The sequence below is a fragment of the Lagopus leucura genome, unplaced genomic scaffold, assembly GCF_019238085.1.
Source record: "Lagopus leucura isolate 7727_CA_CO unplaced genomic scaffold, USGS_WTPT01 Super-Scaffold_702, whole genome shotgun sequence".
In the NCBI taxonomy this organism is placed as follows: Eukaryota; Metazoa; Chordata; class Aves; order Galliformes; family Phasianidae; genus Lagopus; species Lagopus leucura.
The window spans coordinates 11126133-11151487 of record NW_024962254.1 but is presented as its reverse complement, the minus strand read 5'-3'; the positions used below and the strand labels follow the sequence as shown (position 1 = coordinate 11151487).

General features: G+C 42.4%; 1 protein-coding gene across 1 annotated transcript in view; it reads right to left on the bottom strand.

Moving 5' to 3' along the window:
• Nucleotides 1-13471: 13471 nt before the first annotated feature.
• CEP126 (centrosomal protein 126) overlaps nucleotides 13472-25355 on the bottom strand; it is a 36424-nt gene continuing 24540 nt past the window's right edge. Inside the window, exons 6-12 of the mRNA XM_042862549.1 lie at nucleotides 22597-24700; nucleotides 19239-19400; nucleotides 18075-18199; nucleotides 17686-17773; nucleotides 16934-17143; nucleotides 15022-15086; nucleotides 13472-14278 (exon numbers count right to left, since the gene is read on the bottom strand). Coding sequence (XP_042718483.1) covers nucleotides 14276-14278; nucleotides 15022-15086; nucleotides 16934-17143; nucleotides 17686-17773; nucleotides 18075-18199; nucleotides 19239-19400; nucleotides 22597-24700 — 2757 coding nt within the window. The 3' untranslated portion in view covers nucleotides 13472-14275. The remainder of the gene's footprint in view (nucleotides 14279-15021; nucleotides 15087-16933; nucleotides 17144-17685; nucleotides 17774-18074; nucleotides 18200-19238; nucleotides 19401-22596; nucleotides 24701-25355) is intronic.

The following is a 25355-nucleotide window of genomic DNA, read 5'->3' as shown; positions in this document are numbered from 1 at the left end:
CCCCACAGTATGCCAAATGAAAAACAGAAGTCAGTAGACCTATTCTGGGTCTGGCCTGCAGTGGCATTCATGCTATCTACCTTCAAACATCTACACAGTGCTTATACCTGAGCCAGTCTCTTTCAAGTCATTAGAAATGAACAGACAGCCTTAGGTACCGATTCCCTGGACCTGTTTTAGATACAGACCTCAGGGGCAGATGAACTGTGCCTTAGAAGTGCCCATTTCTCTCCAGTAGTTGCAAAGGAAGCGGGGCAATCCTCAGCCACACCATTTCTACACATCTGTAAGAGCCATATGAAACTTCTAATTCCTCAGTCTGTTTTTCAACATTTTCTTCCAACTTTCTAAATAAATCACTACACAGCACACCACAGGGCAGCTCTCAGCTTGCGTCCAGCCCCGCCATGTTGGCCCGGCAATGGAGGGCGGGGGTACAGATCTCACAGGGATGAAAGTGACACGCGGTGCCCCTGGGGGCAGCTTGGGCTCTCCTTGCTCAGCACATGGCAAACAAGTGGGCGCAGACCTGGTGGGACTGTGCCTCTGCCATGGCTGCAGATCTACAGCATGCTGAACCTCCAGCCACTCAGCTGCCAAAGGAAACATGAGCGGCCGCAATACTTACATTCCTTATAGGAAATGAACAAGCACAAAAGGGCCATCTGATACCCGGCTTGCTAATGTGTGAGTGCTGTCTTATTTAATGACAAAAGAGATCTGAGGAGCAGGAAGAGATGTGAAATATAGCGCTCCTGCTTTTTAAAGTACGTTAGTAACTCCATCATCCTTAACTCTTCAGTTTTTCTCTTCCACATAAAAACACTTTTCCGCTCATTAAGTTTAATATATCTTGTGTTTAATGTGTTTAATAGTTCCTGAAGGATTTTAAAATGCTGTATTAATTATGGGCCAGATGTTACAAGTCGTGCCAAGCTATATTGATAGGACTGGTCAGGGTGGTGTGCCCCAAAGTTGTGTAGTCACAGGCAGCTCTCAGGGGAAGTCTGGCAGCTGCAAAACTTGGAAAGAGAATTTTGACAGGGAAAATCCTCAGAGATTTAAGAATTGTTTTGTTTTATAAAGCCCCTTCTATGAGAGTTCTGCAAAGGATTTTCACTTCAGTACTGAGGAACTGAACAGTGTGTATTTCCTTTGGATTCACCTTGATCTGCTGCATTCTGTTCTATACGTTTATTGCTCCCTTAAAGGAAAAGCACTGTTCAGATGCTGTGTTTGTACTTGGTTTATAATCATACGTGAGATTTCACATCTTTCAGAAAAATGTGGACACCCTATTTCCATCAAAATAAATGGGAACTTTTTACCCTGTCCCTTCAGATGTCACTAAATACTTCTGAAACTACCTTTTAAAGCCTTAAACTGTTATAATACTGTCAAAAAATATTCCTTTCAGTATATTGAATACTTTATTCCACCTCTCTACTTCCAAATGGAAAAACAAACAACAAGCATGTAATTTAATGATTTCTTGGCAATGTATTTTGTCTTGAATTTGGATTTCTATCAGTATCACGAATGAAATTGCTCCATACAGGCTGGTGGCACTTTGCTGCAGCATCTTCTGGCTTTTACATTCCAAAGAAAAGTAATCTCACCACAAAACTCTAGGGTGCTTTGTTTTGCTCCTCATTTTGTAGAGAACATCAGTACAAAAATAAGTCTGTAGCTGTATTATTAGCTACATGTAACCATGGAATTGCTGGAATTGGAAGGGACCATGAAAGGTCATCTGGCTGAACACACGAATGATTTAATAGTTTATACATGACAGTATTATGAAGTGTCACATAATCATAGAACATCTGAGTTGGAGGGGACCCACAAGGACCATCAAGTCCAACTCCTGGCTCCACACGAATACCTACAAATTAAACTGTATCAAAGCAAAAAACTCTATGTGTATATGACAGGTACCAAAGTCAAGGCCAGATTCTTTACAGGTGCAAGGGAGTGATTTTGGATTGTGCCGGTTAAAGATACATATTTATAAAATAAGAGTGTAGCAAAATAGCTCCTATAATGCTCTCCCTCCCTGTGGAGTCTTAGATTCTCAGCATTTTGAAAGTCTGTGAATGCATGAATGCATTCTGAGTTATCAGCATTGAGTTGCTTGTGACACCTGATTCCCCAAATGGCATCTGATCTATTACACTAGATTTGTTCTAGAATGTAATCATACTTAACAAATGTCTACTTGGATTTAGTGACTCCCAGTAATCTCCTTCCTCCCTCCCAAAGTAACAGACCTTACCCTGCGTATCGTTTCTTTTAGAAATCCTTGATATGAAGAACAGAGAGTGGGCAAAGCCCTTTGCTGAGCGGCCTGTTTGCGTAAATGTCACGATCTGAAAAGGCCGCTTGCAAACAGAGGCAAAAGCATCTGAGCATTTACTGTTCTTGTTGGAATAACTGAGCGCAGGTGGAAACTCAGAAAATATACCTGGAGACCCTCTGCAGAGAGGTGGTGCCGGTGTTCCTTCCCGCTGTTCTCTGTTGGGTTGTAAGTGAACCACGGGGGCTTTCCTCTGTGCGGGATTTCTGTTGTTTCACGAGTGGCAGAAGCAAAACAACTCCAAATTGGTCTTGATGGTTTTTGGTTTTTTTTTGAGTCAAGAATGGAAATGAGCCACTCTTTAAATACCTTTGGAGTAACTTTTTTTTCCAGGCAAAATTTGTCCCGGTGGTGTTCTCATTTGTGCTGCTGTAATGCAAAACAATGCAATTACATTTCTACTGAATATCTCAAGCAGTATGTATGCTGTAGCCATTCTCAGGAACCAGGTGAGAGAAAACAGGAGACTGGATCTGCTCTAAATGACAGTGAAAAGAAGCATAAAGCTAGGGGCAGTATAACCCCTCAAGCTAGAGTGCATGAAGGACAGTTTCATTGGACCCTACGTGGTGAACAAAGTAATACGGTGAGCCCACAGCTGTGCTGGATGCCAGTAGATCTGGTTGTTTAAATTACAATTTGTGTCCAAAGTGCCAATTAAAAATGGCTTCAAGCAAACTCTGCACCTTGCTGCAGGGTCTCCTGGGAGCAATGCTGCCTGTCCTGAGCTCAGTTTGCAACTCCTCTTCCTCCTCTTCCACCCCTGCCTGCTTGAGCTTAGGGCCAGAAGTCTCTGCCCTGTAGCCATTCACCCTAGGCACTGATGTGGCAATGGATTTAAAGACAATAAAGAGAGAGAGGAAAAAAAACTAACAACAAAAGGCATAGGCCTTAACTAAAAACAAAAGCTTATTCTAACCGCAATCGGAAATCCTCAAGATATTAATCTGTGTAGCCACACTCTTGATACACAGTGCTGGGTGCAGGCTCACAGCTGGGAGGGGTCTTTGTGCATTGCTCCTTGCAGTGCCAAGTCTCTCCTTTCCTGTCACTGGAGGCCAGAAGGATGAAGCAGCTGCTGGGTCCCTGTAAAGAAGGCAAGGTGGGTGGGTACTGCAAGCATTCCTTTTGCAAGTGTGCATTTTGTTGTTGGTTTTTTTTGTTTTTGTTTTTGTCCTGTTATCTCTTTTCTGAATATCCCATCTGATATCACTTGAGGATAGCTAAGCAGACAGCACTGCTAAAACACATTTTATTTCCAGTGTTTCCCATGGCAAGGCTTGTGATTCAGAGCCCCAAGGCACCTCCATTCCAAGCCCCAAGCACTGAGTTATGTGTCCTGGGCTGCATGTGCAGCTGAGCAAGGACAGGCTGTGCGTCCTCCATGGGGACACAGGACCCCAGAGATGGGAAGGATGGACAGAAGAGGGCTGTAAGTCCCTGTGTGGCCCAAGAGGATTTACCAGAGCTTGTGAGCAAGGGACCAAACGGGGCGTTGGCAGGACTAATCTGCGCAGTTGGACCATGGCAAAGGAAGACTCTGGAGATAGCTGGACAGAGTAGCATGTAACCTTAGCAAGGCTGGAAAGAAGGCTTCTATTCTGCTTCTGTGTCCTGGTTCACCGAGATAACATCTGTGGGGAGACAGCACAACTGCTATGACTGTTCATATATGGAGTGAATAGAGGAATAATACTTATTAGATCCCTGAAGGATATTAATTTACAGGAAAATTCACGTGTCTAAGTGGATAAATAAGCCCAGTGCAATAGCCCAGTGCCTACTTCACGCCCAAAGTGTGATTCCTGCTCATGCACAGAAATGCCTTGAATCAGTCCTGGGTGCAAGGGCTTTGTGAGCACACACCTACATGTCTCTGAGTATGTGCTCCGAAAAATACGGCACCCTTAAAGCACATCTAAGGGACGCAGGTAACGTGGAGAACAAGTCAGAGCAAGGCCAGGGCTGGGGAGGGAGTGCCTTTGGTGTCAGGGTTCAGTGATTGGAGCTACTTCTCCGGCAGTGAGTTTGCCACAAACCTTTCTGATTGTGATTTGCTGTTACCAATAGGATTCTTTCTGTCATGTTCATGTTTTTCAAAATCAAAGTGCATGGATTCCAGCACACAGCTCTTTGCTCATTTTGATGGAGTATGTGAATACAAAGTAGGATTTCAGAATCTCCCATATGGAGTTCAATTTCAAATTGGAGGGACTCCGCTCCTGGTCTGGGTCCTCAGATTCTGGAAGAAGGACTGGGTGATGCTGCTGGAGGTACTGCAGTGGGAAGGTATGAAAGGCACTGAGAAAGGTTTCCAAGAAGGGAAACACAGAGGGCAGCTGAAAATGGCTTTGCTTGCAAAGGTTTAACAAAGGATTAATTGCTTCAAGCATTGCCTTGTGGGATTGTGGCACTGTGACAGAGCTTTCATAGCTGGACTAGAACAAACACCCTGGGTTGTCTCTTCCAGATTTTTGTACTAACAGAGGCATAAAATGCTGGAAAAAACTGCACTTGGATAGGAAAGCCGTAAAACAGAAACTTCCTTGATGGGAAATAAGATTTATGGGAAGTGTGGCTGTGAGATAAAGAAAGGAGGGGAAAAGAGAAAGAACACTGGGCATTTTCCTGTCACTTAACACCAAAGGAAGAAAGGTGGGGATTAAGCTGAAGACTGCCACGGTTAGTTAAATCTTATCATTCACATATTGCCTAGAAAATGTCATCCGCTGCTGTCCTGATTATTCCATATTTGGGCTGTCTGGCATTCAGCGACAAGTCATTAGCAAGATAGAAATGCTGCTATTGCAGTACAGTCTGAACTCTTTTGGAAAAAGCTTGCAAAACAATGAACAGCACAGAAAAAGTGAGCAAGATGTTCCTATTTCCCTGGGCTCAGCAGAGAGCGAAGGGATATGATATGAAGCTGAGATAACTCGAAACCACTTCAAAACCTATTTAAAAAATAAAATAGCAAACACTCTTCTGTACAAGAATCCTGGGGTCTGGATTTTACTGTGAGGATGCCGTGCTATTTTTTTTCTGATCCGTTGTTGGAGGTCAAGCAGAGGGGACCAAAAGGCAGATCCAGCCACGGTCCTTACAGCAGGACGTGAGAGTGTTCTCTGTCGTCGATTGAGCATGTGCAGGCTCAGCTGTCGTAGCCTTTTACAGCAGGAACTGCCTGTACCACACGTGTAGCTGCCGGCATTCCCAACAGCAGCCCCCCCACTCCTCTGCGCACAGCGGGCTGCCGTTCCTCGTGCAGGAGGTGCCAGCGAGCAGCGCTTTGCTGCGATGTGGAGCCGGCTGCCACCTGAAGGTTCACCCGCTGTTTTTTTCTGCGCTCATCGGCTCTCAGCTGTCCAACGCGTGTAAACCGGCCACAGAATCCGGGTCTGGGGGCTGCGCGTCTGCCACGAGGGTCAGCTGTCGGGGAGGACACGGCTCGGAGGAGCCCTCCAGCTCCCAATGTCAGCGCTGTGAAGGACAGGCCGGCGGCGGCACCCAGCTATTTATACCGCGGCAGCACGGCGGGCTCTGCAGGTGGAGCTGGGAAGCCGCGTGCCTGCTAACGACAGACTGCCTGCATTCCACAGCACGATGGCAGAGCCGTGCTGTCAGCTGGGTGGCACCTACTCACTGTGGCGGCTCCTGAGCTCCAGCCAGACCGTGCTTTCATCCCCAGGAGCCGTGCGGGCCCTCGCTGTGCTGTACAGCCCTGCCGAGGAGCCGAGCGGCCGCAGGCCCTGAGCTGCTGCCTGACCCATGGCCAGACCGGGCTGAAGCAACGACAAAGAGCAGGATCTGTGCTTTCTTTCCACTTGTGCTTAGGCCAAATTGCCTGGCAGCAATATTGGTGCGCTAATCATCATGCGGGGCATCTTCTTCTGCATGCAGAACGTCGGCTTGGTGCAGGCCCCAGGCTGGTGTCCTGTAGCACAGAGGCTCTGCGAACTGCAGGCAGGGTGGCAGCTCTCGGGTGTTGCTGTCAGTTTATCTGCAATGGGTCTTCTGCACAGGGAGAAAATTCTTTCGGTGGCTATGCATGCTTTGCAAATAATAAGCCATCTTAGAGTGACTCAACCGAGGAGCAATATAAATATGTGAAAAGGTGTTTTAAGCTGTGTCTGCAAATCTTTAAATTGAATGAGCTTGAGTGTTACATTTGATCCAGTAATCACGCCAAGTCTCATTAAGGCCAGAACGTAAGCACAGTAAGTGCAGGTTAGGACCACTTTATATTTGACTAGATATTTTCCTGAGAACTGCCTGACCCAACTGTGTGACAGAAGCTTTCTTTTTTTTTAAATAACTTCATGAATGCTTGCTGGCATGGCAAACCACAAGAACAAGATACAATAGCCTCTTGGTATAAATCTCTGTTAATGAGATCAGGACTAGAAACTTCATTGTTCAACCCGCATTCTGTCTGAACGCAATCTGCTTCTCAAATTATAAATCAGGGGCAAGACACTGTACCATTGTGTAACCCTACACCCTGGCTCTGGAATGTTTCCTAGTCACAAGGGGATTGTCATCGTTTCATTTATGAGAGAGCTATCAAACAGGCTTGGGCCATGTTTGGTCTACAAAATCCCCTCACATGAAGACAGATCCCCCCCTCCCTTCCAGCAGGGTATTTGTGCAGAACAGCACAGAAGCAAGCATTAATCACATGCCACATCCTGGAATCTAAAGAGGAGAGGAAAAAAAGTTATCATCTGTCTCACTGTCACAAGCAGCGCTAGCTACTGAGAACTAAGAATTTATTTATGCATGTCATATACACATCCATCCCTCTAGGAAACAACAGCACATACTTGTAATAAGATCACTGAACTGGAAGGTTTAGTTGTGCCTGCAAAAGCATATTGTGTGTGAAGACAGTGCCATCCCACAGGCCCTGCTTCAGATAGGAGATCCCTTCTGGAGAGCTCAGTCCACCAGCGAGAGACCTAACCGCAGGCTCCAGATGGTGCAGCAATTTGGAGAGGTGCGAAGGACATAACGGTGTGCACGTTTTCATCCAGCCTTCTAACAACTCGAGGGAAAGAAGAAAGACTTAGTAATGGTTACTGGGTTACATGTTGCCTAGGAAATCCCAGTGTCACTCTTCATGTCCACTGAACGCAGGCTGTTAAATGCTTACCCTAAACATACAATCTTTCTGGTCAGCCAAACCACCTTTTGTTTCTGATTGGACTAAAGCTACAAGAACACTGTCCAGGAAGGAAAGGTTCAGCCAGAGCAACCTGGGGTCTGCCTCCCTGGTTCTGCAATATGGAAAAAGGTCTGTGTGCGTACCGTCCTTCCCTCCAGACACCTGCTGCCTGAAACCACATGGTTCTGCCCCAGCTGCTGAGCACTGCTGGTACTGCCACAGCAGTACAGTGCATCTAATTACAGCCCGAGTCTCCAAAGGGGACTGTGGGCATGGGCTGGCCAGAAATACTGTGGTCAGTGGTGCAATGTGAATAACTATGGGAAAGTAACTCCAGCAGACCGACCCTATCATCTCTGAAGGCTGTGTTCTCCTGTGCCCAACCCTCTGCCTACAGCAAGAACAGAAACTCAGATCTCTTGAGAAGGCAGCACAAATAATTGTTGCTTTTAATCTGAGAAGTCAGCAGGGGAAATAATTTCCATTGACAAAACATGACCAAAAGATTTAAATGGACCTGAAACTATACATTTCCACATAGCCTCCAGCTGATCTGCTTAAGTTAAATTTAGTTTCAAAACCTTGTCTAGAAGTGTGGAAATAGACTTCTACATAAGAGAATTTTAAATGTTCTCATTTATTTTTTGTTTGACCAAAACTCTTTGCTAAATGTGAAGTAATATTTTCACATATTTCACTTCGCTTAATGGCACAGATCTTCAGTGGCCATCAACTAACAGACAATGGTCCATGCTGTTGGTGCATTTATCTAACAGTGTAAGGCATTAAAGAGATTCAGCATCTTCTAGCATCGCATTCCAACACCAGTAGGAAAGACTAAATATGAACAGACACTGCAAAATGGAGGAAAGGCAATTTGCCCCTCTTCTTCCCTTCCCTCCCACTCCCCCCCCCCTTCCTCTCATTCTCTCCACTCCTCTGCTCTTTTCTATTCTTCATCCTGCCACCCTGAAAGAGCATGACTATTGAATGCAGATTAAATATTAAAGCAGAACAAATCCTTCCTTTTCAAAACAAACACAAAATTAATATATACAATTATAGAGAGATTATATGTAGATTTCTGTCACCCACAGTTACTTCTGTCACCTGGATCACTGCCACCATTGTTGCTGGCTTGAGATTTTTATTTAATATTGAAGGAATCCTGCAGCTACAATTTGAAATACAACTCCAAAAGCATTGTGGAGTCATCTCTAGTTAGATGGAGTCATGTTCATGCTGGGTGAATTCTCATATAAAAGTAATGATTTTAGAGCAGGAATCGTTATGAACCACTCTATTATGAATATTATGATGAGAATGATTACAGAATATGGAACCTCTTGCCTACTTGCTTGAGCAGATTGATGTGTTTCAGTGCATTTAGTGACAAACAGGTCTAATTATTCCCACATACCGACGGCCACGTTTTCAATGCTGCTCCCTGCACCCAGCCTGCCCAGAAGTTTTCTGCTTTCTCTTCATGCACATTGTCATTCTGTTTTTTTTTTTTTTCTGCAGACTTCAACAGCACCAGTCACGTAAATGCAGCTTCCAATGGTGTCTTTTAGTCTCAAACATTTTGAGGCACCCTTGGTCCCAGCAGGGTGTAGTTACAGCAGCCAGAGGCCTTTCCCACCCTGTTAAAGTGCTCAGACCCGTCGCCTCCTCCCACTCCAGAACCCAGCTGCAAGTGCTGGAGCAGGTGGTGGCATGGAGATACACAGGATGCTCATCCTCTTCTGGGCTTTGGAGGGTGCAGCGTAGGAGGTGGAGCAGAAGGAGACTTTGGCCAGGTGCTTTTGTGCCCTACAAATCCCTGGTGGGTATCAGGATTTGTCACAGCCAGGCGTGCCTGGGCAGTAGCATTTGTAGTACAGGGCGTAGGTTGATCTGAAAGCAATGCCTCCTATTTATTTCCATAGAAACTAGAACAGATACAAAGAGCACAAAAACGGTATTTGATAGAGCAAATTCTCAGCTACCAAACACTTCTTTTCAACATAGTCACTGCCATTAGAGGGAAACTGACTGTCAAGTGGCAAATTTATTTCCAAAATGAGAAGCTTCCTGTGAAATGTTGAAGTTCACTCTTAATAATGGACAATTAATTTTGAGCTTCATCTCTGCTGTGGTCACTTAATGTGACCTGTTGGACTTCAGCCTTTAGCTTAAAGTATACTTCACCTCAGAGCAAAAGACAGTACTTGAGGATTTAAACTTGTTTTAAGGACATATTTTTGTTCTGGTTTTTTTTTTGTTTTTTTTTTTTTTTGGTACGTTTTCATGCCAAAATTTGTTTGTAGAAAGAATATGGACTAATTTCTTTATAAAGCAGTGAAAATAACAGTCAGAGTGAAGAGTTTTAGGAAGAAATCTAAGGTACCCAAATTTTAATGTTCACGTTCAAGCCAACCTCACTGATTTTAGCGTAGTTACTTTTTCTTCATACTTGATCAATACAATAGTCTGCTTTTTAAAGTAATTCTGTGCGATGTAAAGAAAGCCTTAAATATCAGTCTGAAGGGTAATCATCGATTGATGGAAGGAAAAGGATTTGTTGGCTCTTCCCAAGTGCTCAGAATCCAGCAGCTGCCTCTGGGCTCGCTGACTTAATGCACATTCCTTGGTTCTGAGAGTCACGCTGCTCAGACACCTAAACAAAAACTGTAATACTGCCAAAGGAATCAAAGCACTCTAAGAAACAAAGCTATCGTCTTGGAGGAGAACTCTGTAACCCTAAATCGACTATCCTACTTGAAAGGATTTTCCTAGGAAAATACAGGCACCTGTTTTTGACAAGTCTTTCCCTGTAATTAAGAGAGGAAGCTGACGCATGGCCTCTGCTTTTGCCACCTAAACCGATTAACAGCAGAAGGATCCTGGCTGAGCTGGCATTCTGGCCTGCGGACTAGCAGGGTTGGTTTTGATCCATGGTCTCTGGTATTCGGATTATTTGCTTTCCCTTTCTTAATCTCTGTGGGGAAACTTTCCCTCACTATTTAAATATTAAATCCTCACCATGCTGGAATGTTGCGGTATAGTGCATACAAACAGAGATGTAAGGGCTTAGCTTTTAGAGTGCAAACCAATTCTACAGTCAAACTCAGAAGGCCTTTGTTTGTTTGCTTAGAGGGTACACAGATGTCTTCAGTGGGGAATTTGACATGTCCTTGAGCACCAAAGGCCCAATAAGCAGTAACACACATCACAACCCTTTAGGCATATGGGCTCCAGCTTCCCCTTCTGGACACTGAGACAGGACAAATGACAATGGCAACCATAAAGGGACACCAACTTTCAGCAGTTTTGATGTTTAAATACAGTTTATCTTAAGAAGGTCCATATTGAATTCATCCCCTTTCATGTCTGTCAGATTTTCTCCCCTGACTCACTGCAATGCTCAGGTACAGGAGAAAGGTAGCAGGATTCCATTCTTCAAAGTGCTATTTACAGAAAACCAATTTTTCCATAAACATTTGTTGTCAAATTTCTGTTGCTATTTCTACACATGCAGCTAGACTTAATTTTGGCTGACATCACTCAATAGGAGGCAGCTTGAAAAATTGTCTGTTGTAAGGAAGGGCATAGTGGTTCTTATCTCCATTTTATGGACTAGTTCCCTCCTAAGCAATGGCAGCACTAATTAAAGATACTGATGTGATGATTTTCCCCATGTCATCATGGGGCATTATAAAGTTTGAAAAAAAGTATTTTCACCAAATATTATTTGATTATCTTCTTCTGGGAACGTGAAATATATCCAGGGAAATTCTTCTGAATTGTTCTTCTGAGTGCAGGTTTTCATGGTTGCAGTGGTACCACAGAATCACAGAATGGCTTCAGTTGGAAGGGATCTTAAAGATCATTTAGTTCCTACCGTCTTCCGTCAGCGGGGTTGCAGTACTGTGCCCACCAATGAAATACAGCTCTCTGAATCTCCTATACACATTAACAAAGGTTAGGAATAACACTGAGTAGCATTCGGGGATCTACTGACAGAAACAAGTCCCAAATCCCACAGTTCCTTCTGGATAGATACAAAAGGAAAATCAGACATCTGATAGGGAATTATAAATCCGGAGCACCAGTAAAGTGCTTTTGCTGCTTCTTGCGGCTGCTTAGCAGCTTAGATCTGTTGGCTGATTCTGTTCACTGTGTGTACTTTTTATAGCTCTTGCAATGTTTGCTTTGCACTGAAACAGCAGAGGTAGAGCAAAAGAGAGGAGGTTAAAAAGTTACTGCTCCTTAAAAATTAACAAACTTCACAGATTTAGGTAACATGCCAGTGACTTAACAAAACGCCTGTGTTCTAGAACTGATGGAACAATGCAGACAAGTTCAAAGGGATCTAGATAAGCGGGATCACTGGGCTGAGGTGAACGGGATGAGGTTCAACAAGGCCAAGTGTCAGGTCCTGCGCTTTAGCCACAACAACCCCATGCAGCATTAAAGGCTTGGGGACAAGTGGTTGGATGACTGTGAAGAGGAAAGGGACCTGGGGGTATTGGTTGATGCTTGGCTGAACATGAGCCAACACTGTGCCCAGGGGGCCAAGAGGGCCAACGGCATCCTGGCCTGCATTAGAAATAATGTGGGCAGCAGGAGCAGGGAGGTGATCATCCCCCTGTACTCAGCACTGGTGAGGACGCACCTCGAGTGCTGTGTTCAGTTTTGGGCCCCTCACTACAAGAAAGACATTGAGGCCCTGGAGCGGGTTCAAAGAAGGGCAACAAAACTGGTGAGGGGTCTGGAGCACAAGTCTTATGAGGAGCAGCTGAGGGAGCTGGGAATGTTCAGTCTGGAGAAGAGGAGGCTCAGGGGAGACCTCATTGCTCTCTACAACTTCCTGAAGGGAGGCTGTGGTGAAGAGGGGTTTGGCCTCTTCTCCCAGGCAATGAACAGGACCCGAGGAAACGGCCACAAGTTGTATCAGAGGAGATTTAGGTTGGATGTGAGGCTTTTTCTCTCAGAGAGTGGTCAGGCACTGGAATGGCTGCCCAGGGAGGTGGTGGAGTCGCCGTCCCTGGCAGTGTTCAAGAGGCGTCTGGATAAGGAACTGCGAGATATGGCTTAGTGCTTGTGGTGGCAATGGTAGTAGGAGGATGGTTGGACTGGATGATCTTGTAGGTCGTTTCCAACCTTGTGATTCTATGATTCTGTGATTCTTTAAGTTTATCAGCAAACACGACAAATCCGTTGATGCGTTAATAGTCACACTACAAGTAAACTTAAAATCAAGGGACCGATGTACGATCTACCAGTCCAAGAGTGCCAAAACAGAACTGCCCTCCAAAATAACCACTTACAAAGATAACTGCAAGTGGACCAAGCTCTGCAGAAGGTCACCTAGACATGTTCTTAGAATCTGTATGTCCTTATGCAGGATATATTCATACTTGGCTCCATCTATGTATGTTAAGAACAGGAATGCGCCTCAGCTCTTAGTCTGTTGTCCCCGCTTTTGGTGCTTGTTACTCTGCTAGCATAGAGACTGTGTAACGTGTAACAAAGCACGTGAGGAAAACAGAACAAAAAAAATCCTTTTGCTGAAATACGATGCTGAGGGTACAGTCAGCTTGAGAGCCATCACATGTGCCTACTGAATATGGGCAACAGACAGCTCACAGCAATTTGCAATGCTGCCGCCAATATAAAGAGCAAAGGTGAAACTTTAGGCATTATTGACTGACAATCAAATAATTTGACGATTTATCACTTACAGCTGTAATAAAATATATTAGGAAATCTTAAAAAAAGAACACCAGGTAATTAGGAGAATAGTTTACACATAATCTTAGTAGCAATTTTTTCCCCTTTTTTTAATTATGGTTATAGGAAATTTATACTACCAATACAAATGCTGAAAATATGAGAATATTTTCATTCTTTTAATATGCAGTACTTCAAATTGCAGTTCAAAGTAAAATAGACTTAATTATCCTAAAATGCTTACCAATCAATTAACATTTATTATTTAAATTCCTGCATTCATCTTTATTCTGTGCCTAATTTTACAGAGTCAAATAATATACAGATGAAATACTAAAGCTGCAATATCCCAGAGCAGCTTGTTGAAAACAGTATTTCCTGCACAGCTGCTAGCTGATGTATTCTGGTACTGCTGTGAGGTTACTGCAGTATTCACCAAGGACGAGGAAATATACTGCCAAATACTCTATAAAAATGGAGAATGATGAGAAATACAAATGTAAAAACAGAAAACAAGAAACCTCCTTTGATGATATTACGTGATCTGTTTTCAATTACACATGAACAACTGTCCAACCTCTGGATTTAAATGCTGGCTTTACAAGGCATAATGCTATTCAGATGAACATCCATTCTTTATCTGGATGCTCTGAAACTAAGCTGAAAAAGATGGTCCTCACAATGAAGAAAAAACTGAAAAATTCCATTGCTTCTCATAGCATAAGAGTAGATAAAATCTCAGTTACCCGTTTTCTGCAGCTGGGAGCTTGCACAGCAGAAGTTCACTCGTCATCAATAGTTCCAAGCCAGTACTTGAGTACTGCTTCTGTATCTACAGGTAGACACAGCTGTTTGAATGCTGAAGTACTTTTACACTCGTACACACTTGTTGAGAAAGAAGGCTCTTAAAGATCCATCAGAGAACTTCGGGAGACTGGGCAGCCTGAGCAGTACTTAGTGTTTGTATCTTATTCCTGCAGTCATGTAGCTGACGAATTTGTGGGAGAAAGCCTTGTCACAAATCAGCCATCCAAGTCTGACTACTGCAAGACAGGAAAATACAGTTGTGTGGAAAGCAGCCATTTTTTCTAAAGTAGGACAGGCTTTGAAAAAATCCCCAGAGATACCTATGGGCTCAAAAATGCTTCAGTACAGGTCCAATGAAGGCAACTAAGCTATGTTAATTGCTGAAAAACACACTTTTTTTTTTGCTTGTTTAGCCATAAATTTGTAAGATAGGAGGCAGAGGAGGTGAAACTGAGGTTCCATTTCACATCTACTAAGACCCAGAAGCACAGAAATAACAGTGAGTTCTGTGTGCTTTTTACAGCCCCACTTTAAAAACAGGCAGCTGTTTTGAATTGGTGGCCTTCAAAACTTTTCTTTTTTTTTTTTTAGTTTCAAACTCTGAGAGCATTTTTTCTAATATTTTTTGTAACAATTTGTCCAGTACAGTATTTGAAGGATATAAAAGTAAATTAATAAAGTATATGAAATTGACGAAAGACTCAACATGAGCCAGCAATGCGTGCTTGCAGCCCAGAAGGCCAACCGTATCCTGGGTTGCACCAAGAGAAGCGTGACCAGCAGGATGAGGCAGGTGATTCTGCCCCTCTGCTCTGCTCTCGTGTGACCCCACCTGGTGTCCAGTTCTGAAGCCCCCAACACAAGGACATGGAGCTGTTGGAGTAGGTCCAGAGGAGGGCCACAAAGATGATCAAAGGGACAAAATAAGCCATCAGGTCAGTTTGCAGGACAGTTGAACTAAAACAAGCTAAACACTTACAAAAGGGGTGATTTTCTGTAAAACTCCTGAGACGGATGGATTTCTGGTCATGGCTTCTTGAACATCTAAAAATAGCATCAAAGTATATGATAAATTCTATTTAAAGCAAACATTAACATGGAAAAATGATTCCACCAAATATTCAGCACAAACGTTCCCAAGATTATAGAAATGTAGTTTAATAGAACTGTTCTTTCTTCCTCTGCTAATATCTGTTCAATATATGCCCACTGCTATTTTAAAAGATGTGCAGCTAGATACTGGTATCTGAAACATACTAACAAGTGAATAAATCAGCATGTCTGCAAAGAAATCCAGAGCTATGGGAAAGAGTGTGAGCTGCTCTAAGCTAGCAGCAAAAATTCTGGGCTTAGACTGGGCAGTGATTAGTTGTCATTCATCAGAAGTTACTGCGATGGAGCACAAGCTTGGGCATTTAATTTGGTAACAGATGAAAAACGTAGTCAAACATGTCAGGTACTTCACTTCCAGTTTACTTACTTAGAGGAACATACTTGTGCTTACATATCTAATAAGCCTACCTGTAAAATTCCATAGCTTCCTATGACAAATTTTTCTAATAAAGCAAGCTAAATTTAAAATACATACATATGCATATCTCTTAAATTTGCAGTTATTTCATTAATAATCTTTAACTTCTTTCATTGTTTCTTCAATATTCCTTATGTACTATTCTTACAACTTTCAGCTGTACTTTTCACACTTCCTAAACTCCAGCTTTATTGCTTCCAGTCCCTTTGCTGAATTTACTTTTCCCTTTATTTTCTTATAATTTCCCTGTTATTCATACAGCAATTTCTTCTGCTTTTTTTCTTGCAATAAAGCTCATAGCTACTTTCTTAACTTGAATACATCATACCAAAACTCTTGTCTTACAAATGAAAGAATTCTTTACTTCTATTTGCTTCAAAAGAAAAGCAGTGAGGTGCGGTGTAATGAAATTCTGACCCACAGCCAGATGGGAGGAGGAATTGTCTGCTGCAGTTGCACAAAGTTTGTCAGTAGTCACAGAGTTGTTTTCTCCTGTGATTGCATTTCACAGAAAAATGAAGTCTTTTTCCTCAAGGTCCAGAAACCCACTGTTTGATGTAGTGATGGATAGTGGGCAGGAGCTTAATGGCATAAAGTAAGCCCAGGTTTGGTATGATTCCGCTCAATAGGAACTACTGGGGTAAACTGGTTAACTAATGAAATTATACAGACTTTAAGAAAAATAAGTAGAATAGTAAAGTAAGATCAGTGGACTTCAAGGAAGCAGAGTCTTGTAAACTTCCATAATTGGCAAGTGAAATTGTGTATAAAACAAATCCAAATAAAAAGGAAAGTCAGGGAGATTTGGCAGTTCCATAAAGGGCAAAAATGACAAGCAGAAGTTATTGCAATGATACAGAAAGCCATGCAGACCAATGAGGAGACTCCACGGAGTTACAAGCTTCCCAGTGACCTCCAGTACAGGACCACAGAATCACAGAATGACAGAATATCCTGAGCTGGAAAGAATCCACAAGAATCACTGAGTCCAACTCGCGGCCCCACACAGGACCACATGGCTGAGAGCATTGTCTGAATGGTGCTTGGAAAGGATAGAGTGCACAGAATAGAGAAAATGTCCATCTACTGAGAATTTGTATCAGATCTGCATGACCAGAGAATCACTGAAGTTGGAAAGGACCCTCAAGGTCAATTCCAACCATCCATCTAACGCTACCAAGTACACCACTAAACCGAGTCTCTAAGCAGTGTATCCACACCTCTTAAATTTAACTCCAGGGATGAGAAGAAAAAAGATTTTATCACAAGATTCTTGTATTTAATCCACAATAACACATGACAACAAAATATAAAGTTACTTAATCACTTGAAGTAGGATTCTTTTTATTATTAAACTTACTTTGTAGCCTTCGATTGAGACGATCAAGAGACTGGAAGATCTTCTCTTCTTCTATTGAAAGTGCACCCATGCCAGGCCGTGGAGCTGTGTTAAGCAGTAGGGGCTGTCTGGCTGGTTGCACACTTCCCATGGCTGCCAGGATTTCATCTTCTGCAAGTGCTGTACTTGTAAGTTTTTCTGCCATAAGAAACTGAGCAGTGCTTTCTGAAACTGATGAGATTACATGATAAATGAGAAGAATGATGAGATTACAGAATAAATGAGAAGAGCACATGACATTTAAATATACTGCTTGCTTTCATGAGTATGAGTGTCTGTGAAACAAAATTCACATTATAAAAATCAAATAGGTGGCAGTCAAGGAGCAAGATATGTTAGAAAATGATACAGTTAAGGTCACTAATGTGTCCTACAGTGGAGATCACTGGGGTGAGAGCAAGCTCTACTAGCCTTGCTTATATATGTGTAATGACAGCAACCAGTACCTGTCCATATTATACTGCCATGTATCATACACACAGCTATCTTGCAGTCAGTTAAATACAAACTGTAGGTTGTAATGCATTTATAGAACTATTACTGTCAAGACACGTGATGCCATATCTTATGTTTCTCTGAAAAAATTAGACCTAGACAACAAACCACCTTTCTTACTTTGAAGCACTGCTGCCAAGAGATGCTACAAGAGATGTTACACTATATTAGGTCAGTACTTTATGTTTAGAAGTGATTGAAGAGAGATGTTACTATACCTTCCTCAGCCTTATGGGTTCCATTCATTTTTTGTGCTGGATCAAATGCAGACTGAACAGGACGCAGCTGGGCGGTACGTAACAAATTCTATCAAAAATATTTTCAGAGTTTTAAAAATGTAATTTAAGGTAACAGTAATTCTTTCTGACCATTTTAATTTATTACTTCATATTGCTAGATGTTTTCAAGTGCGAAAATATTAGTATATACTAATACAGTAGATGTACTGTAATTGGTTTTATTACTTTTATTAACTGTGATGGCAAGTTGACTTAGCACATTGATTCAAAATTCTGTGACATAGAACAAATATTTGATATTCCTGAAATTCTTTCAATTTTGAGGGTAAACAAGCCTTTTTTTTTTTTTAATAGTATCCAATATTTACCTGTGTGTGATGAGCAGGCTTCCATCGTTTAGAATCTACAGTTTGCCTTTTCTGTCTTGTAAAAGCTCCGTGTTTGTTTTCAAAGCTGTTAAAAATCTGCCTTTGTTTTGTAACAGGAACAACACCTTAAATAAGATGCATGCAGAAATAACATAAAAAAAATGTAAAAACATGATAAAGATACTAGAAGCAAAACTAGTGATGGTGGGTAAATTTCTGTCTCAGAGCTTCAGAGTTCACCTTACGTATGTTACAGCATATCTTCCTGAAAGTATTTTCTTAATGTGAAGAGAGAAACAGACAAGTCTAAAGCATGTTTAATTTCATCTTAGGATAATACTATAAAATCCAGATGTAGAATAGCGTGCACTCTGTAGTAATTTTCCTCAACTAGGAAAAGACCTGACTTAGATATTGAACCTCATATTTATCTCCATTTTGTCAGTGCATTTTCAAAATTTAGCAATCAGGTTTCAAACTTAAAAATTAAGTTTTAAAATAAATTTCCATGCATACAAACTGGGGATGTAAATCATTATTTCCACATGCAAGTCAGGATCTGCATATTCAAGGATACATTACATTCTCATTAGTAAATACAGTTACTTGATTTTTACTTGGAAATATAAATTAACTATTTGTTGCTCTAATATCATGTGCAAATGTATGTACAAATCTCATGAGGAGCAGCTGAGAGAGCTGGGATTGTTCACTCTGGAGAAGAGCAGGCTCAGGGGAGACCTTTTCACTCTCTACAGCTGTCTGAAAGGTCGGCCTCTTCTCCCAGGAACAGCAACGGGATGAAAGGGGATGGCCTCAAGTTGTGAGGGGAGATTCAGGTTGGATATTGAGAAAAGTTTCTTTTCTGAAAGAGAGAGGCATTGGAACAGTCTGCTCAGAGATGTGGTGGAGACACCATCTCTGCAGGTGTTGAAGGACAGAGAATGTAGTACTTAGGGACGTGGTTTAATGGACAACATTGGTGGTAGGTGGGTGGTTGGACTACATGATCTTAGTTGTCTTTTCCAAGCTGAACAATTCTATGATGCTGTGACTCTATAAACAGAAGTTTATGATTAGGCCAAGAGGTCTTTCAGTGATTTTAACAGAATTTTATTTCTTCACTTGTTATTATAGCGATATTTAACAATGCAGAATTCTTACTGTTTGCCTGGAAAAAGCCCCATTTGTTCATCCTAGAAGAAACTTTGAAACAAGTCTTCTGGCTGCTGTCCCCAGTGGGAATATGGGATACAGGAGCTTTACAGGGCTGGCATTTAGTTGGATGTGAATTGTTGTAATGTGACATATGATGTTGAGTGATACCTGAAAAGAAAGAGAAATGTAATTGTGTTACATTGTATGCAGGCAGAAATTTAACAATTAAAGAAACCTCTTGTTATATTAGTAATCATGTGATCTTTTCCTGAAAAATAAATTCCAAAGTTACTCTATTGATGCACATCAATCTTTAATTGAATCAGTTCACAAGGCATAGTAGGTCTGTGACCAGGAAATACTCATGTAGGAAATTTAATTAAAAATATAATAAGTAATAATATCTGTAAGGGCATGAGATACTGAGATATACCTGTTTATCTGTAAGCATGTGAACTAGGGCCAGTATTATCATACAATCATAGACTCATTTAGTTTGGAAAACACCTTCAAGATCATTAAGTTTGTCATTAACCCGTCCTACTGAGTCTCATCACTAAATCATGCCCTTATCATGCCCTCAAGGCATTATTTGTCTCAGGCTAAATGCTAAACACATTTTCAAACCTTACTGACTGAATATTAAAGAACTTAAAATAATTCTTGCGTTTAGCAACAGAGAATAACTCGTGTCAGCCAGGAAATACGGATTTTAAGCCTGGAACCACAATACGAGGAAGATCCCCACGTACAACAATTTTATTTACTCATCTTGCTCTCACTTTCTGTAGCCTACATGTGGGCACACACTGCAACAGATGACATTTTCTTATGTCCTCAGAGACCTCAGTGAGCTCAGCAACAGTGTCACAGCAGACAATTTACTCAAGAGCAAAGCAGTATTCATTCTCATAGCAAGCACTTCAGGACAAAACCCACGGTGATCCATGTGCATTTGCAGGCAATAGAAGAAATAATAGCCAGCCATTAAGAGTAATTTAGCGCATTTAAATAAATAAAGCTTTCAAACCACAAAATGTAAGCAGATACTGAGAAAGGGCCACCCGCCTATACCTTAAAGAGAGGTTTCTCAGCCCCTCCTCTAACAGAGCTGGAGCTCAGCGACACCGGGACCCTCAGTGATCTGATGTGCAAATCAGGGCATCACCTCTGCTCCAGGCCACGTATGGTAATGGAAGGCTTCATTCATTTCCAGCGTAAAATCAAACAGGTTAACTTAAATCACGCATAGTTAAGATCATCTCTTTGCCTTTGAACTGAATGGACAAGGAGATAAAATTTCTCATTTCTCATCTCACTTCCTTCAGGCCAAGAATATTCATCTAGCTCTGTTCCCATCGTTAAAACTATGTGTTTACTGTAGATAAAATGAGAAACTTAGTTTCTTAATCCATGGGAATCCTAATTTTGCTAGAAAGTGTCTCTGAGCTGCACGCCGATCACAGCACGGTACCGGTTGGTGCTGCGGGCCTTTCGGGAGCCGGGCCCCAGCTGCTGCCACCAAGAGGAAGCGCAGCAGAGCACAGCGCACATTGCAGGCAGAAGCTGCCACAGCTGGGCTGCAGGGGAGACAGAAGGGAAACTGCAAGTCTGAAACAGTTCTGAAATGTAGAAACCAAGAGATGAATCTCCCACGGCTTTTCTTCACCTTCCCCATCACTCTCTGCAGCACATTGTTCCCAAGGTAATTCTTTTTTTTTTTTTTTTTTTTTAATAAATAAAATGTGGGACTGGTCCTAAGATTTCTTAATTTTTGTAAATCCGTATTTTAAAATTCTTTACAAATCAGACGTTTTGCAAAACAGCAGCAGTTGTCTGGTAGAAGCTTTTAATTTTTTAAGTTTATATGTAATCTTTTTGAGCATTAATCATACTAATGAGGGCAAGCTGTAATGATTTTAGGCATATACAGTGTCAGCATTATAAAAGCAAACAGATGTGCACTTCTTTCACTCTCAGCTGGCAGTGGCTGTCAGATTGCAAGCTGTGGTTCCCAGTTATCACAGAATCATTCCTGAGCTGAGCTGGAAGGGACCCATGAGGATCACTGAGCCCAGCTCATGGCTGCACACAGGACAACTAAAGATCACACTGTACGACTGTTATCCAAATGCTCCGTGAATTCTGGCACTGGGGCCGTGCCCACCGCCCTGGGCAGCTGTTCCGTGCCCACCGCCCTCTGGCGCAGCCCCTTTCCCTCACCCCCAGCCGCCCTCCCCTGACGCAGCTCCATGCCGTTCCCTGTCGCTGCCACACAGAGCAGAGCTCAGCGCTGCCCTCCGCTCCCTGTGAGGAGCTGCGGCCGCCATCAGGCCTCCCCTCAGCCTGCTCTGCTCTGGGCTGAGCACACCTAGGCACCTCAGCCGCTCCTCATACGCCTTCCCCTCCAGGCCATTCCCCATCTTTGTAGCCTTCCTTTGGACCGTCTGTAATAGCTGTACATCCTTTTTGTACTGCGGCATCCCAAACGGCATTCAGTGCTGGTGGTGAGGCCACACGAGTGCAGTGCAGGGTGGGACAGCCCTCCCCGCCCGGCGGCACTCTGCCCTGGCACCGCACGGTTTGGTTGCCCATCCTGGCTGCCAGGTCACTCTGCTGACTCCTATTCAACTTGCTGTTGACCAAGCCCCCCAGATCCCTTTCAGCAGGGCTGCTCTCCAGCCTCTCATCCTCCAGTCTGTATGTACAGCCCAGGTCTCCCCTTCCCAGGTGGAGAATCCGGCAGTTCCCTTGTAAAACTTGCTTATAAAAGCCCACTTCCTCTTATTTCATTATTTAGACCACCTGTCACGTCTGCTCATTACTCAGGATCTCAGGGAAACAACTTCATTTAATATTGCAAAGGACTTATAAAAACAAGGATCCACATTTGAGAGGTCCCTGGGCACCACTAGAACAGAAATGATGACAAATGGCAGAAATTTGTTAAAGCTGGCTGCTTGGTGTGAATGGATGACAGGCTGAGTGTTTTAACTGAGAACCAATCTGTGCAATTTAAAAATCTGTTCTTACGAATGTCCCCAACCCACAATCATCACTTTCACTCAACTCAAAAAATCAGAACTTTGTTTTTTGCCCAATTCTCTCCCCTGAAGAAGTGAGACTTTGTCTTCCCGTGTCATGTTGTCAATATGAAAATTTGAGACTTCCTGTTTTGACCTTTTTCCACCTCAAAAAAGTGAGATCTTGGGTTTTGATGTCATGTTTCCAATGCTAAAAAACAGGACTTTGGGTTATGCCCAACACCGAAGATCAGAACTTTGGGTTTTACCTAATTCCCACCCAAATAAGTGGGATTTTGGGTTTTGATGTCCCATTCTCAATGCAAAAATGTGGGACTTACCAGCAGCTGGCTCCTTGGGAGTGAGGGCAATACACTCTCCTTTCCATGCAGTTGTTTCCTCAGCAGTTGGGATACGATCAAGATGCAGTCTGTTTTCTGTGTTAGCACATTGCTCAGCACAGGTTACAGGACAGTGCTGGCAGCCAGTTGTTGGCCCACGGCTCACAGAATCACTATGTTTTGCCAGAGGTTCACAGGACGTGCTGCAGAAAGGTGTGGACAGCACAGTTGCCACCTCAGAACTACAAGTTATGCTCTCACAGCTTCCTGGTGTACTTTTATTTAAAATTTGATCTGCCAACAAAGCTTGCCTTTGATTTAAAGAGTTCCCATTTGTAGAGGTAGCTTGAGGACAGGAAGAAGGCAGGGGCTGTCTCGCAGCTGGGCTGGCTCTGGTTTTGCCATGTTTGCTTCCCGGCGCAGGTGCAGATGGTGGCTGAGGTGCCAGCATCCTCCCCTCAACTGCTTGGCCTTCAGTGGCTGACCGCAGTCGAACTGCAGTGCCAGGGCCTCTGCTGCTCCTGGGCACAGAACATAACAGGTCTCTTATAGGTCTTGGTCTTCTGATTGTTTTTGTCTTATTTTTGTGTTGATTCTCTTTGTGAATTTCATCACTGTTACAACATTCTGGGGATTTGCCTTCTTCATGTTTTGATACCATCCAAACTTTTTTAGGACAAGAGGATCCAGCAGACATAAACGTATTCAGAGAGGTGCTTTCTTTATTTGATTTTGCAGAATTGACATTTGGTTTTGATATATGCAAATTTTTGTGACGATTTTCTGTGCCCATGGTGTTTGAAGGGTGAGCACCCATACATGAATTAGCATAAGGAGCATTACTTACAGTTTGAACACAATGAAGCTGTGCAGAAGATATTTCACTGGTGCCCTCTTCATAGCGACTTTCATTATTTTTTGCTATTATCGGGTTAATTTGATCACACCATTTTAGCTTTCTACTGTTTTTTGTATTTTCTGCACTTTTCTTCTTACTTTTTGCAAGTTCTAAACTGTCTCTGATAGAAGACACAGGCCGAGTTCCAAAAACAATCCCGTGGTTCATAACCACAGCTTTAGCTTCCTTCTTTAAGATACTTCTGACTAGTTTTGCTCTTTTTCTGTCATAAATGTTGTTTTTCTGGGAGTTGTGCTGTGCAAGAGTGCCAAAACCCAGCTCTGTGTCAGACACCCATGACACAGTTTCAACCACATTAGCCTTTTCTTTCTCTTTGTTATTCTGTTTCTTAACATTGCACAGAGCTGAGGCATTTGGTACATCCTGAAGCAAAAATGATCCTTGGTCAACGTCATCAATAGATTTAATGTTTTCTTCTTTTCTTTCAATCACTTTTCCTAAAGTATTTTTAAAAAAATCAATGCTGACATTTATGTCCTTTGGCACCACATCAGCTGGGCTGGAAGTGCCAGAGAAACACCTCTGATTAGGAAGTAAGATTCTGGATGTTGCAATAGGTTCAGTGGAAGTTTGCACAGACTTACTTCTTTTTTGTGGGGTCATTTTAAAGCTCTGATTTTGCATCAGATCCTGAACTCTTTGTCCTGGAACAGAATCGGGGCTGGCCCAGGCTTTGCTAGAACTGAAAACAGGATTAGTTGCTAAAGTGCTACGAACTCCAGAAGATGAATCATTCCTCTCTTCTTTTATATTTTGCAGAAAAGGAAATGCTTTATTTATAGAGCTTTCTTGATTGCCAGAAGTAGAGAACTCTGCAACTTTTTTTCCAGATCTGTGAGAAACAGGTGGTTCCTCTTCTGTATCGTCTGTATGTTCAGCAAGAGTTAGAACGTTACGTTTAGCTAAAAGGTCCTCAGTAGGTAAGTCCTTGTGGTTGCTTTGGAAATCTAAATTTCTCTGACAATTATTTAGATGCAGGTTTTTAGAAGTATTTTGAGCTGCATAAAACGCATCGTTACTCCTAGTCTGTGACTTTGCTGGACTGTATGGGGCACAGTCACAACCTGTAGTCAAAGTTGATTCACCCGCTGGAGTGTAATTTCTGTTTTGTTCTCCGGCCTCAAGACTGTCAAGACTTGATAAGCTTTCTGAATCGTCTGTCCTTTTGACTTCTTTATGAAAATTCTGTAATACAGACATAAAACAGGACTGCTAAATTTATCAGACATGCTTGCTGCTTTTTTTTTCTTCCCACTTATACTAGCTTTTCATTAATGAGAGCTTAGACCAAAGCACAATCAATAGTGTACCAGGTGCTTTTATGACTTAAGGGCATAGCACCAAAGCTTCCATCATGTCAAAATTTATCTGTGTTCAATTACAAAAGAAAATGATGTGCTTTGTGGATCAAACTGAGACAGATGAGCTGCACAGTTCAACAAGTTTAATTGCATGTATTATATCAATTCTTCAATATAAAAATGGAATACTATTTGGGGAATCTAAACAAAACTACTGTTTCTGGATTATACTGTGATACACAGTGGTTCATATGGTCAGGATAAATTCATTCCAACATGCAAAGGAGCTTACAAAATGAAAGAGAATCCAAGAAAATAGAGATTTGATATTGAATTTTCTCCAAACTATATTTTTTCTAGACTGTATGGCTATGTTACTGCCGCAAGTGAGGATGATTTAAACCTCATCATAGCAAACATGGCAAGCATCTCACAGCTACCCTAATCACACTGCTTAATCCCCTTCTTCTCATCTTTCAGAAAAAGGAAAGTACTGTTTTCTCAGTGAGAGCAGATCAGGTCTAAGGGTGTGGGAGATT